This window comes from Saccostrea echinata, unplaced genomic scaffold (genome assembly GCF_033153115.1).
Source record: "Saccostrea echinata isolate AGI-Se365-2 ecotype Australia unplaced genomic scaffold, CSIRO_AGI_Sech_v1 ptg000010l, whole genome shotgun sequence".
Classification (NCBI taxonomy): Eukaryota; Metazoa; Mollusca; class Bivalvia; order Ostreida; family Ostreidae; genus Saccostrea; species Saccostrea echinata.
In genome coordinates this window covers 3,976,636-3,995,741 of record NW_026889759.1, presented here as the reverse complement: position 1 = coordinate 3,995,741, position 19,106 = coordinate 3,976,636, and the positions used below count along the sequence as shown (strand labels likewise).

Genomic DNA, 19,106 nt, shown 5'->3' with positions numbered 1-19,106 from the left:
ATGGAGGATCTTCACTGTTTCAGACCGTAAAAAATGTTAATTTCTGCAAAAAATTAAAGAAACACTTCACATTTAACCTTTAAAACAACAAAAAATGCCAGGTAAGCGTTTCCCTTTTCAAAGGTACAATTTACTCTGTGAGAGGAATAACCGAGAAAAAGAGATAGAGGATTCTCGGATTAAGAAATTCTTAACAGAGAGAACCCTGGATATAATGTTCTATCGTTAAAATGATATTGTCATTATGAGCTTTTGCTCTAGGGTACTCTTAGTTAGAATAATCTAACTGTGTCTCGGGACAAGCCCTCACCACAGTTACAATACGTCCCATATGCTTGCAATGTAACAAATCGGAGTGGATCCGCTCCAAAATGATTTTGAAGAATGCAAAGGAGTTGCACTGAAAATAACTACCAAATTAATAGAACAAACCTTTTTGAAATTTTATATGCCTTTTAACCTAAAAAATAATCCATATAAATACGAAAATTCAATTCATTTTCTCATTGATTTTCCTCGCTTCAAATTTAAACGCCATGTTGACATTCAGAACACTCTGGTTTGTTCATAGAAAATATACAGAGTTCAAGTTATCGCCTGTGTTTATTTTGCTACATTGCCAATACACGGAACGTATTCTATCGTTAAACCGGGTCCGTAGGACAATATCATTTTAATGATAGAACGTTCTATCTAGGGTTCTCTCTGTTATGAATTTCTTAATCTGAGAATCCTCGATGTCTTTCGGTCTGTTTGTCTATCTGTAACATATACACCAATTGTTTTTTTTTTTTTTTTTTTTTACAATGGGAGAGAGAGCGCCAGGTGTTATTGGTGGTGCTCTTGTTGGAGGGTCTTGAATCTCTCTTCAGTGCTTGCACAACTGAGTCTCACTATGGGAGGTGGTTGGTATTGAGGCGTATTGGTAGTTGGTATGGCCAGTACTCTGCTGTAATTTTGTGCATGTTTGGTTATTATATTCAGGGTCTTTGGTTTGATTTGGTGCTTCTGCTAAATGTAAATTTATAAAGGAATTTTTTCTTCCTACATTGCCAATACTTGCAATGGATTCTATCATTAAACTTGGTCCGTAGGGGTCCTCAGGACAGTATCATTTAAAAATAAATGTTCTATCTAAAAGAAGTCATACTTTACTAGTAATAGATATAAAATATTACACTGTTATTGTTATGAAAATAGATTTAAATTATTTAAAACTTAGAATATTCTGTTTTTGGTACTCTGTGGTGATACGATATCTCTATAAGCCCATAGGTCAGTCAACTAAGTTAGAGGCCAACTGTTATAGTATGACTTCCCCAAGAAACTATGTAAGAAAGGAACAAGCCATAATGACTGTTTTCAGAGTTAGATTTTTTGAAATAAAAAATGTATATTTCATTTTATTGAATATACGTATATTTTTCAGGTTGCTGTGGGTGCTGGGAGGTCCTTAGACCACCAAGATACAAGCGTTTGGTTGATAGCATCTTCCCTGCAAACCCACAGGTATGATCATAAGAAATGTGTTCAGTGCTATTAATTTAGGACACAGTCTTCTAATTTGTGCATCCATAATTTTCTAAATTATCATGAACTGGATATTTTTTAATCTCACCAAATCAGTTGCATTCATACCACCAAAAACCTTTAGATTTACTATAAAACATCTATTTTCTAAAATAAATAAGCACTGTTGTATTTATTTACAGGATTACAGAAAAATTAATCTAGAACATATGTTTCTAAGTAGATAATATATTTATAAAATTTTCTTTTCATAAACGTGTGTATTATTAAATTCCAGTTTAATTTGCTTTTTTTTTTTTTAAACAATCTTTTCTTTGGTCTCAGGATGGCTTGGTGAAAAACAATATGGACAAATTGATATTTTATGCCATGACTACATCTGAAAAGTTGGACAGGATTGGAATGTATTTGGAACAGAAGCTTAGTAGAAGCATCAACAGGCATAGGATTGGGTATACCATTAGATTGCAGCTACTTGCAAAGCATGATAACAATAAGATAAGATAGCCCTGTGATAAAGCATTAACCAAGAGGTTTTTTCTGTGTACTCTCAATTCATCATGTAAAAAAAAAAAAAAATTAAAAATGGAAAACATGTACTTAACCTGTGGTGGAAATTTTTGATATATTCACACTCAGTAAAGCCAAAGGATAATGGTGAAGATATACATGCTGAAAACTTACTTAATATTATTTAATTTTATTATTTAACATTCGTATTACTTGTGCTAATGAAAAATTGGCAAAATGTTAGACTTATAGATTTAAATCCAGATATGGTATGCTGCAGATTACACCAAAATATAAATGGTGTCTAGTTCTATAAGTTTAAAGTTAAACTGCACAACTAAATTTATTGTTAGGACATATGAGAAAATAACCATGCATTTATGGAGAAAAAGAGAAAGTTACTGTCAATAAATCTAAGAATGTTAACATTTTTATCTTCAGATTTGTTTTTGTGGCTATGGATGCCCTTGATCAGCTCTTGGTGGCTTGTCATGCTCACTCTCTGAATCTGTTTGTGGAGAGTTTTCTGAAGATGGTGCAGAAACTGTTAGAATGTGAAGAGCCTGAGCTTCAAATCCTGGCTACCCAATCGGTAAGCAGTGAAAAAAATATCAAAAAAAGGATTTACACATTTATTTCAATAAATTTTATTAACAACACAGTAATGTAGAAAATATATAAGAGCCTGCTAACCTGAGTGACTTTTCAGCAGATTCAACAATTTAAAAGGTATTTCAGTGGCTAACATGAAAAAAAAATCTGAAATTTGGGCTGTTTAGAATTTAGGTAAAGTTTTTGAAGGCTGAAGGTGTCCATCTAGTATACCATGAAATGTATGAGTACCAGGTAGTTTTATTTTCTCTTCAGTTTATAAAGTTTGCTAACATTGAAGAAGATACTCCATCTTATCACAGAAGATATGACTTCTTTGTGTCCAAGTTCAGTGCCATGAGCCACAATAATGATAGAGATGAAGTTATTAGGGCAAAGTAAGTATGATCACTGTTGTTGCTTTGAAAATTAAACTAAAATTCCTTTCATTCATATAGATTATTTATGTATGTCAAATTAACAGTAATCGTGTTCTTAATTACATGTATATGGGCAGTTAAGATAAAAAGCAACGGAGATTGTTTTCTATGATACATCAGTAATACAAGCTGTATTTATTTCAGGTTTAGAGGTGCTGGACTTTTGGGTTTACAGGGAGTGGTCAGAAAGACAGTCAGTGATGACCTACAGGTCAATATCTGGGATCCAGTACATATGGACAAAATTGTTCCATCACTTTTGTACAACATGCATACACCTGAGTAAGTTTAATATTTTTGAAAAAAAAAAAAGGAAACATTTAAAAATGAAGTATACATTTCGTTATGAATTTTAAAGATCAATTATTAGCAATTGTTTCTTTGAAACAAGGAATTTACAAGATATTTGTACATTCATTTTTGAGAATAAATGTCTGTGATTGAGATGGTCTTAAAGTTTTCTGTGGACTCTCTGTAGGTTTATGTCGGTAAACTTAGAAAGCCCAAGAGATGAAGAACACCCTACATACATTGCTGAAATGGTGTTCAGAGATCTTGTGTGCAGGGCTTCCTATGGGAATGTCAAATCTGTCCTACAGCCTGTCCTACGGTGAGTAGTGTTAATGTTCTAGGAAATGGCTTGTACATTGAACAATTAATGATCAGCAGTTGGTTGTAAATCAAAACTGAAAATTCATTTTCTTTTCAATTAAGCTCATTTTCTATTCTACTGGAATTTGAAGTTTATTTCTTTTTTACAGTCATATTGACAATCATGAATTGTGGGTGCCAAACGATTTTGCTGTGAAGTGTTTCAAGATAATAATGTACTCCGTACAGGTAAATATTAGATAATTATGTTCCCACTCGAGGTAGGTGTCTGAGAATTTTGAATACCTGATAGTAATTCTCCATTTAATTTTTTTCAAGCATCGTGTCATTTTCCTCCCCTGAACTATTTTATTATGAAATGGAATATTTGAACTAACATAAAAGAAAGTGTAACATAGATGATAATAGTATGTGGTGTACTTCTTTTAATTCCACCATCAACAGATCCAGCGGGAAGTAAGTTTTCTGAACCTTTCATGTCGTGAGTGAGTTGGCATGTCAAATTAACTATTTCCTTCAAACCTATAATAGCTGCCTGTGATAGGTAATATTTATGCTTTATGTTCTGGGAATATATCTTTCTAGGAAAAACTGTTAAGTTTCATAAAACATACCATTAATGTTTGTCTGTTGATCCATCGTTTGTAAATATTGAAACATTCAAACAAATGGAACACACAAAGCTCAGTGTGGCTTACAAAAGCTACATCTTACAAGATGTGAGTTAGTATTTATGCAGCAAATACAAAGTGAACAAAGATACTTAAATATAGATACTGTATGCCACATGTTATTTTTGCCCTTTCACACATAACAATTTTGCCCTATCTTAAATTCACCCAGAAGCTATTTGTTCAGGAGATAATGCTGTGTTCTTTGAATTCACCCAGTTTTAACCTGCATACAGTAGATGATTTTTGTATGACACCCTCTGGAAAGATTTTAGCTCGCACAATATGAAGCAAGTCAAACATCCAGTTTTATCATAATTATGAAATTTTGGGGGTTGAACTGGCATCTGTCTCAAAGTGATAATTTTATTGATAAAACACTTTTATGTCTACTGACTTTATTAATTATTAATTTTTATTAATTATAGCACATGAAGGTATTATTGCATTATGTTGTACTTTTGATGACAAGAGAAGCATTCCTCTTGACTGGGTTTTGTTACATTATAATAATGATAAATATCTGTTGAGTTATTGACAGATTTGTTTACTTGTATTAAAAGAAATTGTGTATTTTTGTTGCATGCCCAGTAAAAAAAAGGTTTTACATTTTCTTTGGACCTGATTTTGTGAATTTACTAAACCAAAGAAAAAAAATATTGATTTTAAGATATGTGTTAGACATTTGCTAGTTTGATAAATTTTGTTCGTTTGTGGAGTGTGTAGATTAGTTATTGATGCAAATGGATAATTCAGGGATAGACATTAACTTTCAGATCAACTTGCCAATCAGGCAAGTGAACACCATCTTTGACCTGTCCAAATGTAAATCTTAAGTGCCCGAAATGTAGAAGGAAGGAAGTGATAAGTCAGTTTATTATTTTTTAAAAGTTTTTAATAATCGGAACACTGAAAGATGATTTATATTTGTTATCATTATAAAAGAACTAGTTCTAAACATTGTCCCATTTGTCATATTTTTATTTATATAGAATCCTTTGGTTTTATTTCGAATGTTTCTCCCAAAAAATACTTTATAAGAGATGACAATGCAGCTGTGCAGCTACATGGATCTCAAAACATAGACAGCCTGATCAGGATAGGCTAGGTATATTTGGTCTAATTCCTAATAAAAGTAAGGAAATAAACTACATGTACATCATAGTATCTAATTTCCATAACAAGAATAGCAAAATTGTTAGACAGAGCATCATTTTTTTTTAAGCAAGCATGACAGAAAACAGAAATAATTGATTATAGAATGAATGTTGATATGAAATGACTTATCAAAAAATGCTAGTGAGGGATTCAAAATCAAATGCAAAACAATGTTGCTCAAACTGAGATTTGATTTGCCCTAGACAATTGTTAATGTCTATCCCTGTAATTCTGCAATACATATGAACATACTGACTATCAGTAGACATTTTCTGAGAACCTGTTGATAAAATGGAATATGCAGGAATCACTATGTGAGTTTGTCTGTCCCTTCTTCTTTGTTTCTGGACTATAATTTTACTTAATAAAACATGTTAAGAAGTTTATACTTGGAGCCAAGTTTACTGAGTGTTTATGAGCCATTGTCAATGGAAAAGACTGCAGTATTCTTTTTGACATAACTTTGTCACTTAGAGACTAAATGTTGGCAGAGTGTTTGCTTATGGTGTGAGAGTGTGTTGCAACTCTGGACTAAGGTCACTTAGGCAAGGTCAAGGTCTCAGAGAATAAAGTATAAGATTCCTTCATGTGCACAAACTTAGTAACACAGAATTTAGAGGTTTGATGAAGCTTATACAAAGTTTCGATGTGTCATAGCTTCAGATTGATCATGTTTGGACAAAGGTCAAGGTTGCATAATGTGGCAGTATATATTCCCGGTAAATTTCAAGTACTTATGTACAGCCTTCCTCTGTACTGTAGGAAGCACTGGTACTAGTAGACATTGAATCTGATCTTTTTAGCTCACCTGAGCCGAAGGCTCAAGTGAGCTTTTCTGATCGAAATTTGTCCGTTGTCTGTCGTTGTTGTCGTTGGCGTTGTCGTTAACTTTTCACATTTTCATCTTCTTCTCCAGAACTACTGGGCCAATTTCAATCAAACTTGGCACAAAGTATCCTTGGGTGAAGGGGATTCAAGTTTGTTCAAATGAAGGACCACGCCCCCCTCCAAGGGGAGATAATTACGAAATAGCAAAAAAATTAATGGCATTATTGAAAAATCTTCTTCTCAAGAACCAATGGGCCAGGAAAGATGAAATTCATGTGGAATTATTGTCAGGTAGTGTAGACTCAGATTTGTTCAAATCATGACCCCGGGGGTAGGGTGGGGCCACAATAGACAATCAAAGTTTTACATAGGGATATATAGGAAAAATCTTCAAAAATCTTCTTCTCAAGAACAGCAAAGCTGTGATTGGTCATATTTATATGGAAGCATCCTCAGGTGGTGTAGATTCAAGTTTGTTCAAATCATGACCCCTGGGGGTAGGGTGGGGCCACAATGGACAATCAAAGTTTTACGTAGGTATATATAGGAAAAATCTTCTTCTCAAGAACAGCAAAGCTATGATTGGTCATATTTATATGGAAGCATCCTCAGGTGGTGTAGATTCAAGTTTGTTCAAATCATGACCCCCGGGGGTAGGGTGGGGCAACAATGGACGATCAAAGTTTTACTTAGGAATATATAGGAAAAATCTTCAAAAATCTTCTTCTCAAGAACAGCAAAGCAATGATTGGTAATATTTAAATAGATGCATCCTCAGGTGGTGTAGATTCAAATTTGTTCAAATCATGACCCCCAGGGGTAGGGTGGGGTCACAATGGACGATCAAAGTTTAACATAGGTGTGTATAGGAAAAATCTTCAAAAATCTTCTTCTCAAGAACAGCAAAGCTATGATTGGTCATATTTATATGGAAGCATTCTCAGGTGATGTGGGTTCAAGTTTGTTCAAATCATGACCCCAGGGGATAGGGTGGGGCCACAATGGAAGATTAAAGTTTTAATTAACATAGGAGTATATAGGAAAAATCGTCAAAAATCTTCTTCTCAAGAATACCAAAGCCATGATGAGTCATATTTATATGGAAGCATCCTCAGGTAGTGTAGATTTAAGTTTGTTCAAATCATGACCCCCGGGGGTTGGGTGGGGCCACAATGGATGATCAAAGTTTAACATAGGAGTATATAGGAAAAATCTTCAAAAATCTTCTTCTCGAGAACAGCAATCTTATTATTGGTCATATTTATTTGGAAGCATCCTCAGGTGATGAAGATTTACATGTAAGTTTGTTCAAATCATGACCCCTGGGGGTAGGGTGGGGCCACAAGGACGATCAAAGTTTTATGTAGGAATATATAGGAAAAATCTTCTTCTCAAGAACAGCAAAGCTATGATTGGTCATATTTATATGGAAGCATCCTCAGGTGGTGTAGATTCAAGTTTGTTCAAATCATGACCTCCAGGGATAGGGTGGGGCCACAATAAAAGTTCAAACTTGTAGAGAAAAAAGTCACAGTTAGTCAAAAAATCATGTAAGCATCCTTAGTTAGTGTAGATTTAATTTTGTTCAAATCATACCCCCTCCCTTTTAGGGGTAGGTTGGGACCACTTATGCATTTAAGCTTTTCAATACTAAACAGATTTTTCCTCTTTTCCTAGCCACAGTGCTCAGGTGAGCAATGTGGCCCCTGGGCCTCTTGTTTTTTCTGTTGCATGAACTTTGAATAATGATATGCATAGCTTATCAATACATCTGTTATTTATGAATTTTCTTGATTTCTGCAATGAAATATTAATCTGATAATGGATACATAATTTTCACATATTTATTTATTTTTATATATTTTTGTTTCTTTGGTAAAGTAACTTTTTTTCCTTTTTACAAGTCAAACATGTATAAGGACTTACCTTATTCCAAACCCATGTGAACATTGCACATCTTAAGCTTCAAAAATGTTATTCAACACAAATCGCTTCTTTCTGTTTGTCTGTCTAATTCTAGGTCATACAGAGGTCAGATAAATTTGCCTTCAGACATTTGCCATTAAGAAAGCATTGCAATTTACAAGAAAACTTTTTCATCCAAATTAATGTTATCAGCAGCTTTTTATTCAACAGCTTCCTTTTTCATTTACTCATCAGAAATATTAATATTTCTAGTAACCCTCTTTTTCTATTTTTATTTTATCATGTGCTCAAGTGACAAGTGATTGAATAGAGTTGATGTAATTTTATACACTGTGAATTTTGTGCATCACCAGCAATTTTCGTATTTCTATTTTAAATTGCAGCAACAGTATGGTTACCTGGTTATCCAGATGTTAATGTCACACCTTGACACACATACAAACAGTGACCCCAGCATCAAAGCCAGTATTATAGAGGTTCTGTATGAGTCTGTTCTTATCTCCGCTGGAGGATCTATAGGTCAGTATCATCTTCTGGTCCTACTGATACCAGCACATCATCCAAAGCCATGGCTTTAATCTGATACTACTCTTGAAAAACAGTGGCTGCATTGGGCAGAAGATGCTCATTGTTCTGAATATTTTAATGAATGTTGTTGTTTGATGCACTATTGAAGGGAAAGACTGTCATATCATATCTACTTATTCGAATTGTTAAATGAAAACTGCTAACCTACCCCATGCCTATGTTAAACATGTTTTACTGAATGATTGTATTGTTCTATAGGCAATGGGAGGTCCTGTAAAGTAATGAGATTTGGTATTGGTAACAGTTTATTATTTTGGGTAGTGGTGCAAAGGGGGGGGGGGGGGAGCAAAGATTTTTTTTATTTGTTTGTATTAATTACAATTGTGATATCCTTTCCACTCTATAACAGGGCCTTCTGTACTGGATGTGTTTAACACTCTTCTGAGACACCTGAAAACATCTGTGGACAATAAAAGTTCTGACAGCAAGAAAAGAGCAATGGAGGAAAAGTTTGAAGAGGCCATCATTAGTACTATAGGTACATTATCAGACAATGCATTTATTTTTTTCATGTTATATTTAATTTTAGATAATTGTCATATGATGTCTTTGCGGTATATTATATTTTTATTAAAAATTAGGGGTGTTTGGGTTTGAGTTTTAAGGGCACACATACATTCTCTTAACAGGTGAATTTGCCAACAATTTACCAGATTACCAGAAGATAGAAATTATGATGTTTATCATGGGAAAATTCCCCCAGTTTGGTCAAAATGATGAGATGGGGTAAGGAAATTTTATAACAAGAAATAAGTGTTCTTATATAAGAAAGAAGTAAAATTTATAAAAATGGCTGATTGGAGTTCTCTCCCTTTACAGATCTTCTGTGGACAACTACCTACAAACCATGCTTCTTAAAACTTTACTTAAGGTTTGTGAAATAAACCTACAAAGTTTTATTTTTATTTTTTTTCATTTTACCAAACTATCATTTTAGATTTTTTATCATACAAATACATATATAGGTAAATAGATTCCTTATTTTCTTTTTCATCCTAAAAGGTTGCCACTAAATACAAGACTGTGATAATGAACAATGCATTTCCTCCCGAGTTCCTTCAGCCATTATTAAGAATCTCTCTGTTAGAGGAGCCTGGATTACGAGTCGTGGTGCAGGAGATATTACACACTCTGTTAGACAGACATGATAATGCAAAGAAACTCAGAAAAGTCTGGTAGGCTTCATTATTTTAGTCAGGCTACGTTAAAGTAGAGAATAAATCTATTTGGGATGGATGTTCCTGGGTTATGGCATATTTGCTGAAAATTACTTGTTGTTTCCTTTTAAAGTATTCCTAAAGATGTTGTCGCAGAGCTGGACTTGACTGTGGATAAAGTTCCAAGGCAGGACAGTTTATTCATGAAGAAGGTACAAAATTTATTGAAATTATAAAATTCAAAGTACAATTTGATTGATTGATTGTATATTGCTTAACACTGAATCAGCAGTATTTCAACCACATATCGGCGGTAAAATTTATTTCTTATGACGGGTTTCTGAAAGTTTTTGGGTTTTCCTGGTGGCCCGTTGTGGGCCTTCTCTTTCAAAAACCAGCGAATCAATCTTTTGCATGCCAAGGGGGTTGTAATCCTTGACAGGGAGCACAGTATTAATGTCCCATCCATCGGACCCAAAATACAATTTGAAAAATTATGCCTTGTAAGTTTTATTCTCTATTTTTAGGCCACCTTAATTTACTCAGATGGCCTATTCTTAAAGAGTCCTGTCTATTGTTTTGCGTCATTTGTAAATTTTGAACATTTTTAGCCTCTGTGGTTGATTTATCAACTTGAAACCAATTTTGATAACATAGCATCCTTGGATGATAGGGAGCAAAAATTTTGGACTTCATGGTCAAACTTCCCAAGGGCATGAGGAGTGGGTCTCAAATCATCCAAATTATGCAATCTCTATAAAATCTTGAGTTCTTGTATGGGTCCAGGGTCTAGCCCCCAGGGTGGAACTAAAGTTGTTATGGTTGATAATGCAGCACACCATTGAAAATATGAAATTCATGTCCCTTGGATCAAGGATGTGGGACTAAGTTGGTTGTACATGTATACATGTATATTCAAATGTATTAAACAATGTTTCTAATAAAATGTTATTTAAATTTCAACATTTACCTTGAGTAAACTGTATATGTGATGCAAATAAACGATTGCTTCTTTACCAAATTGTGAAGTGGGCTCTTCTTATTGTGTTATGTAATGTATAATTATTTCTTGCAGAATGGAATACAGTTTTATTGGCATATCTTAGAGAATTTACAGATGGAATCCAACAGAGTAGCTAATTTTGAAGCCATTTACTGCACAATGTGTCTCATATCTATTGAGATGGGAGGGGATGACATTTTAGTAGAGCTTATTAGATTAGCTCTTGATATTCAGGTCAGTCACACAGCATTTTCATTCATCATATATGCTTTGTTTAATTTCATCAGTTCTAGGACTAAAAGTGTCTATTGGAAGTTCTTTGGAAAAAAATTAAGACATGAATTTTTCACACATAAACACAGAGAATCAGATAATTGACGATTCTCCCTTTCATTGTTCTGATCTTGTACTATAGCAAACGACCTTGGAATCCAATCTACCCAGTACTCACAAATGTTGTAATCATGCTATTGTGGCTGCCTACCTCAACATAGTGGCACATATCACCAACATGTCACCATTAGTACAGTACCTGTCAGATGTGAGTATCTTCATTTGTATGTTTGTTTCTCATTGTTATTTTCGAAATAAAGTACTTTTAAATTCATTATGACTTGTAGCCATTTACTATGAATGGTAACATGCTATGATTTTTTTTTAATTTAATTTTTACTTCACACCAATTATAATCACTGTTTATTAAAATCTTATTTTTCCTTTCATGAAATGTTTTATATGAAGTTTTCTTCAGAGCTAATTTTGTATTATATAGTTGGTAGAGGTGAGGAAGAAGGAAGCCAGTCACTTACTGCCAGATTTTGCTTTCAACAGAGCCAATAGACCCACAAGGTAACAGAGTTAATTCAGCTGTAATTAAAATGGGGATTTTTATGTGTTTCACTTATTAAACTTTGTTGTGTTACAAACAAATTAATTGTAGCTATTTATTTTTCATTCATTTTCATTGCCGTAAATGTTCAAAATATGTAGATAATTTATCAAAATTTCTGTTATCTGATTTCTGAAGAAAACATTTCATTCCTTATTGAATATTCAAATTCATATATTTTACTTGAAATTTATTTAAAATTCGTCATATGTTTTAATTTTATCAATTTTTATTGCTAATGCTTATTAATTTTAAATATCAGTACAATATTTTCAATTTTTTTGCATTATTCATTTAGTGTTTGTCATTTCTGGACAAGCTGTCTCTCTCAAGTTTAATTTTTTAATGCTAAGAATGATTTCAAGTGTATATAACTTGAAATATCCCAAAATTTTTATAATACCTTATTATTTGGCATGTGTCATTCATTTGTTTGCTGTGACTTTCCTTGAGCATTAATTCACTTCCGCAATTTAACAGAAATGAAGACGACGAGTAAGTAACTTTGATTCCCATTACTAACCCAGCATTGTTAGATCTCAAATCGGAATGCAACATTGTAACGTTATACATAGCTTTTAACAATTTATACTTAAAGCATTAATATTAAGAAACCAGCATCCGAAGTTGTCAATTACAATAGATGTGTATGTTCTGTAATCGTAAATACCACATACCAGTGTAGGAAACATTAATGAATATATATTTCTACTGGGCATTGATGTTCTATTTTGTATTTGGCCCCATTAATTAAAACTTGAAATATTCATTTCAATACAAATTACATCAGGGAATTTTGATACCCCTATTTTTTGAGATAAGGAATGAATTAAATGACTGGTAAGTAGTTTAAAGCCTGTGCATTGGCTTCATGTTATCCTTTTGTAGACCAGAAGTTCAAGACATTCAAGCTAAAACCTTGTACTGGTACATACCAGTACATGTATATATAATTTATGAATGATTGGGATTTACCATTTTACATGTAGTGGATGCAAATGGACTGTGTCATCAAACTAAACACAACTGAAAACAAAATTTTTGAGAATCTTTGTTGGTTTTCTTGCTTCTATGGATAAGAATTCTTTAGATTTGAGGAGCACATGATACTACCGGTATATATTCTGGACAGTGTTGAAAGCAGCTACTACACAGAGTTGTTTATGTTCTGAAAGCATGATTGTCTTTTCTTTTCACCAAAAACTTTGTGCATTGTGGACAGTATTACAAAGTTTGTATTAAGGTTTTTGTTTTTTGTTTTGCTGCTTGTTGAAAAGAGTTCTCAAAATGCCAATTTTATGCAGGTTTCCGTATATGTATTTTAGTACATGTATCAGGTATACAAATTTATTACCTCTTGTTTTAAAATTTTGAAATATATGCTTTAGAAAAAATTTTATCTTGAGCCAGAGCATGATTTTTCAAATTTCCTTCTCTTGTTTGTTCAAATAAAATTTTGTCATTGATATAACATTAAACAAACATGTAAATTGTAACTTTGTGAAACATGCATGTTTGAGTGGGCCGTTACAGTCTGTATTACCGGTTAAATAACAAGAGTCCCTTTATGCAATATTTAAAATCTTTTATAATGTTATATATCAATAAACATTTGTGTCATAGATACTCTTAATGATTAACACAGGGTATTATCATTTTAGTAAAATATCAATATTCACCTCAGTACAATTCCTGTATTCTGGATACTGCTACATATTCACTAGAAGGAAACAAATTCTCCATTTATTGTCATCTAAAATCATGTAAGATGTTATATGAAGCAGGAAAAATGAATGTTACCAGGTATATTTTTATAATTTTTTTTTTGGTAGCTATCCTACAAATGACAAGGTCGAGGAGAGATGGTTGTTGGATCAAACAACATTACAGGAAATCCTAACAGATTGTGGTCACGATGCCTCCCGTCTTAGCTCGCCCCTCGCTCTTAGACCCCACAGCTCCATGGGTAATGTCAGAAATTCATTAGTATTTCAAAATGACTGAAAGAGACACAACTTGGTTGCATATGAATACTATTTCTCATTATGTTTATTCACAGGTGCTGTGATACATGGTAAAAAAATGCACCTTGTTAGCACATTAACATGAGCTAAATAACACAGTATTTGATTTGAACAGTTATCTTTAAGTGCATTATGCTACTGCTGTATACATGTTTGCAGTTAATTGATTAATTGAAGAAAAGCATGCTTAAGTCAAATGTATTGTTTTGCAGTAATTTTAAGCTCACCTCAGAGAGTTGAGAGGGAGCTTTCTCTATTACCCTGGAGTTTGTTTTTGCATCCCATTAAGCAGGAACTGTAAAAGTGTTGTTTTTATCCCCAGTGCCTTTGGCGGAAAGTGACTTCTGCTAATTCAAGTACTATACTAAATGTCTTGTATATACACACGTAATTAAGAACATTAAGAAATGTGCTAAATCAAATCTACACTAACTTAATCAAAAATAATTTCTGCTAAGTATCGTACACTCTGGTAATACATTTATGGTACGGTAATTAAAAGCCCTACCTGAACCAAACTTGCATTGATGAGGCATTTAAAGGTTTTTCTACCAATCCTGCTTTGCATCCTTCATCTGATCTATATTTTCTAGAAGAGTGACAAGGTCTTAGTTCTTATGAGCAGGTCTACTTCCAATTAACTAAAAACCCTACTTTGACCAAGTCTTTTGTGGATGATACATCTAGGGATGTACACTACCAGACTAACTTTGGATGTTGCATCTGACATATATTTTTTGGATGATTAGCCAGTTAGAGGTTTTGGTCAAGATTCATTTCCAAGTAACTACCTGGACCATACATGCATGCATGTTGAATATAGGGATACATACAAAGATACTGCAAGTGACATGCCTTTTTTTGTTGTTGTAAAATTAACGTATAGTGATGAACTTGCATCTAACTAATGGATCATACTGAACTTTCATTTGAATGATATGAGACTTTACCTTACTTATAGATAACGTTCGTCGAGGTGAGCTTTGCAATCTTTAATTACCTACATTTATTATGTAGATTTACTTTGTGTTTTCTCTGAGGATGAAAGAATCATACTCTGTTTTTGTTTGTTTTTTTTTTTTAAGTGTTTGGTCAGTTTGTTCTAGTGTTCCTGACTATAGTGTTTCTGACATTTTTTTTTAGCAGTAAGAAATATGCGAGATGATGTAATTATCTAATGATTTCTTAAGTATAACTTTAAGCTACACAATCTTCCTATTCCCTTCTACTATACCTATAAATGTGGAAATTTTCATGTGATGTAAAAGAAGAGAATCTATGGAATTGACAATTGATATTGTTTACAATAAATTTCCAAAAGGTATACAGTTTAATGAAGTTGACAAGTGGGGAAATATTCATTAAAAAAAAAAAAAAAAAAAAAAAAAAAACAACTTTTCACTATGTAGCATAAATCAACTTAACATATAAATTTCCACGTTAACAATACCCAATTCATCAAAGTCAACACACTGCTTTTTCTGCAGTAATTAGCATTACAGTTTGCTTCATGGATGTGAAATAAACAAGAACTTCTTCTGAGACATTCTTTGTTGATTATTGAATTTTAAGGTTTAGAATTTATTTGATTTTATATCTAAGGTAAGTGTATAGTAATAAGTTGTTAATACTTGTGTTTTCTAGACTCTGCCATGGCCAGCAGTATAAGTGACCTAGGTTCCATTAATATAGAACTTGACAGCCTTGAGAACTCGCCATTGCTAGCTCGTGTGAGTACCAACCTGAGACTGGAATCTCAATTACAACGGAATTCTGATTTAACAGAACTCTGTTAAATGTAATCTTAATTTTCTTTTTTCCTTTTGTTTTTCAGAAAAAGGTTGAAGAGATAACAGTTGAATCATTAAAGAAGATGTTAGGTATGGAGGTTCTAGGTTGAGTTCTGACCAAGTTCTCCCAGGTCTACCTCAGACTATTTTAATTATACCATAATGTACTCCTGTAGCTGTTTCGAGTTCTAAAAAATACTCATCCAATAAAATACTAGTAATTTTTACCAAAAAAAGGCATAAAAACTACTGGTAGGTATGAAAAGCCAGTTTAATGTTAAAACCTGTGATGTTAGACAACCAAAATAGTGAGGTGTACAAACATCATACATTATAAAAAAATAAATTTTAAAGTCAGTAGTTGAAATAGTATGTATATACTCTTGTGTGTAACTATTTACGACAATACTGCATTACAGCTGAAGACCCATCTCAGAAAAGGGAAGAAGAGGCCAAGAAAAGACAGGAAATATTTGAAACATTCCAGAATGCACCCTTTGAGGAAATTGTAGCTAGAGCTGAAGCCAAGGTAGGAATGCATTTTCTCTAGTCAATCTGTGATACAATGATAAAGATCATGACTTCAAGCCCTGTCAAGATTTAAGAAGAAAGTAGCCACAATAGAAATCATATGACTTCTCAGTGGGTTGAACTTTGATTTCTCATCTTAAAGAAAGTTGCATCATGTAAAATCCCTCATTTATTTTATTCTTGATAACTTAAAGTGCCAATTATTTGTATAAGTACACATGTATTGATCAATAGACAACATAATACACATGTTAGTCCTAATTATGAAGATTTAAAGTCACATTACAATGTTTAGCTCTATTGGTCTTAGACCAGAAAAAAAATCTACTTAGCTAAAATGTATATTGCCCATTCATCTCAAAATGCTTCTGCCTCCTGCATACATGATTCTCTATGTCATATTTCATGCACATCATATAAGCACCATAAATCTTTTCTGTTCCAGTCAAATCACTTCCATGAAAAGTTGTACGAGATTTTGGAGATGACTCCACCAGAAAGTCCAGACCACGTGAAGGGAAACCAGAATGCTGTGCCTGTGTTTGAAATGCAGTTCCCTAGTCTCTATGTCTACTAAATCACTTCAGTCAAAACTTCTTTTTTTATTTAAATGAACTTATACAGCATTATATATTTAGTTAACAGTCAGAGATTTTCAATTGTCATTTACAAGCAAACATTGATCCACTGATGAAGTTAATGAAGTAAACCTTGTGGTATTGTTTGGAGATGAAGAAAATTTTAATCCATTTCAGTATTGTTCTCACATGTATTTTTTTTTTTTTAAATTTTTATCTAGGATTTATTGGAATTATTCAATGGATAATTTAAATTGATGTTTTGTGCAATAATAGTCATTCACCTAATAGGATATTGTTATTATAATGTCCCTGTATTTTATTTATTTTATGAAGAATTAATAATGGAAAAATGTCATTTTAATTATTAATAATGGGGGGAAAAATAAATAATAATAAAAAATGAATTTCTTTGCTATTTCTTGTGCTGAAACTATCAGAATGTCATAGTAGCAAGATCTGAATTGGAGTTTGGATCATAACACTGATGTAATCATCAGATAATTTATGAATTGAGGAATTGTTGATATCCCTAATTCATTGAACATGTTCATTCCGAAATTATTTTGAAGCAGGATCTATTGAATCTTTTTCTCTTGTTTAATTATTTTTTTTAAATTGTTGTTGTAAATGTATGCTAAATATCCTGAAAAGGATAACCTCAAATATTATCAAAGATTATCCACCAAACACAACACACTTGGACACTATAAACATAACATTTCTTGTTACCGTATATACTTGCCTATAAGTCGGTCCGCCTATAAGTCGGTTGTATTTTTAAGCTTCAATTAGAGGGATTGACCTGCTTAAATACCATTCTTTTTTATATCTCGCGTATAAGTCGGATGAAGAGTTTTGGACCCAAGTTTAACTCCCAAAAAACCGACATAGGCGAGTATATACGGTAAGTACAAGAATAAGGGTACAGAGTAACTTTCACAACAGGACTTTTTCAATTTTTATCAGTTGTGTGGCAGATCAGTTTTAATTATGTTTTCTAAATTATTTCATTTGGATCCTGATGTAAATTATCCTTCCTATATTTGGTAATGCCATCTTTTTATCTTTCGGCCGATAAGTTCTATGACAGTTCCTTTTGTTCTCGTTTCTACATAAATCTATGTGACGTACAGATCAGGGAGGGAGACAGCTAGCCTCACTAGCTACACTTTCTCAATATGCTGGAATTTTCCCATGGTTCATCTGTTGATCGTCTTTCAAATTCAGTTACTTTAAGTTAGACTATTTGGGTTGGGGAAGTTAGGTTTTCTTGTTGTATGATCATTGTAAATTTGTAAAGTCTTGTTAATCTTATTTTCATTTGAAGTTCAATTTATAAATATTTTTTATTCAGAAAGTCATATCAAAAATAAAAAATAAAAGCACAATGCAAAGTACAGGCTTTACAAATACCAGACCTGTTTGGAATTGTCTCAATTTCTTTTGAACTTGGGGAAAAAAAATGTGATAAGGGAGACAAATCTGGAAAATCTATTGGTGAATAAAATAACCTTTTACATGTTATTTTTAATCAAGCAGGAGCATCAGTTTCTTAATACACATATGTTACTTGGATTTGAATTTAGATTTTCAATTTTACGTGTAGTTTTAATGCTAGAAAGATTTTTGTAAATATTTAATAATATTTTAAAGTCAATAATGCATTTAGATTTTCCAGTGTCAAGTTTACATGCATGCAATAAAATGCATGAATATTTATTGTTTTTCCCAATGAAATCAATGCTGACAACAAAACATTAACAATGTGTGGGGAAGGGAATGTCTCCTTTTCCCTCTTTGGTGGCAATTTGTTATTGGGGGGGGGGGGGGGGTAGTAACAAATTATATATCAATGCTTGCACTTTATATTGGAAAATTGATCTGATGTAGCAATCCAGGCATATATTATTGTTTCCATTAAATTGTGTGCCAGTGTCCAAAGTATGTGTCAGGAATATTGGCATAGATTGTCATATGTTGTTATTCAAGGGTGACAGTTTTATAATTTTTTTAACATTAAGTACAAAGTCTAGTCAACATGAATCAATAGATAAAACCAAATCTAGGATCAAACCTCGTGATATGAAGTTAGCATTGAGAAGGAATGATGTGACTTGAGATGCAAACATACTTCATTTATTATACGTATGACCAGATTAATGACTACTGACAGTAAAACACTATCTTAATGAAGTGCCAGGGACAGACAATTTTGCTTCGTTAAATATGTAACAAGTTGTGTCCGTTAACAGTGGTTAAGTTTGGAGTATATTTTAA

General features: G+C 32.8%; 1 protein-coding gene across 5 annotated transcripts; it reads left to right on the top strand.

The window, feature by feature from the left end:
* Positions 1–17,184, top strand: LOC133184190 (protein EFR3 homolog B-like). 5 transcript variants are annotated; one of them, XM_061319111.1, is made up of 25 exons: positions 1–101; positions 1,430–1,509; positions 1,855–1,982; positions 2,482–2,632; positions 2,908–3,029; positions 3,216–3,353; positions 3,550–3,681; positions 3,833–3,911; positions 4,128–4,139; positions 8,650–8,785; positions 9,204–9,332; positions 9,484–9,580; positions 9,674–9,725; positions 9,857–10,029; positions 10,145–10,223; positions 11,087–11,248; positions 11,430–11,555; positions 11,787–11,863; positions 12,384–12,398; positions 13,736–13,869; positions 13,963–13,977; positions 15,572–15,657; positions 15,762–15,807; positions 16,137–16,246; positions 16,694–17,184. In XM_061319111.1, the coding sequence occupies exons 1-25, from the start codon at positions 95–97 to the stop codon at positions 16,823–16,825; spliced, it is 2,418 nt and encodes an 805-aa protein (XP_061175095.1). In that variant the 5' UTR covers positions 1–94; the 3' UTR covers positions 16,826–17,184. The 5 variants fall into 5 exon arrangements, with proteins under 5 accessions (XP_061175095.1, XP_061175096.1, XP_061175098.1 ...); XM_061319112.1 differs by lacking the exon at positions 4,128–4,139 and having other exon boundaries at positions 16,694–17,183; XM_061319114.1 differs by lacking the exon at positions 12,384–12,398 and having other exon boundaries at positions 16,694–17,183.
* Positions 17,185–19,106: the final 1,922 nt, after the last annotated feature.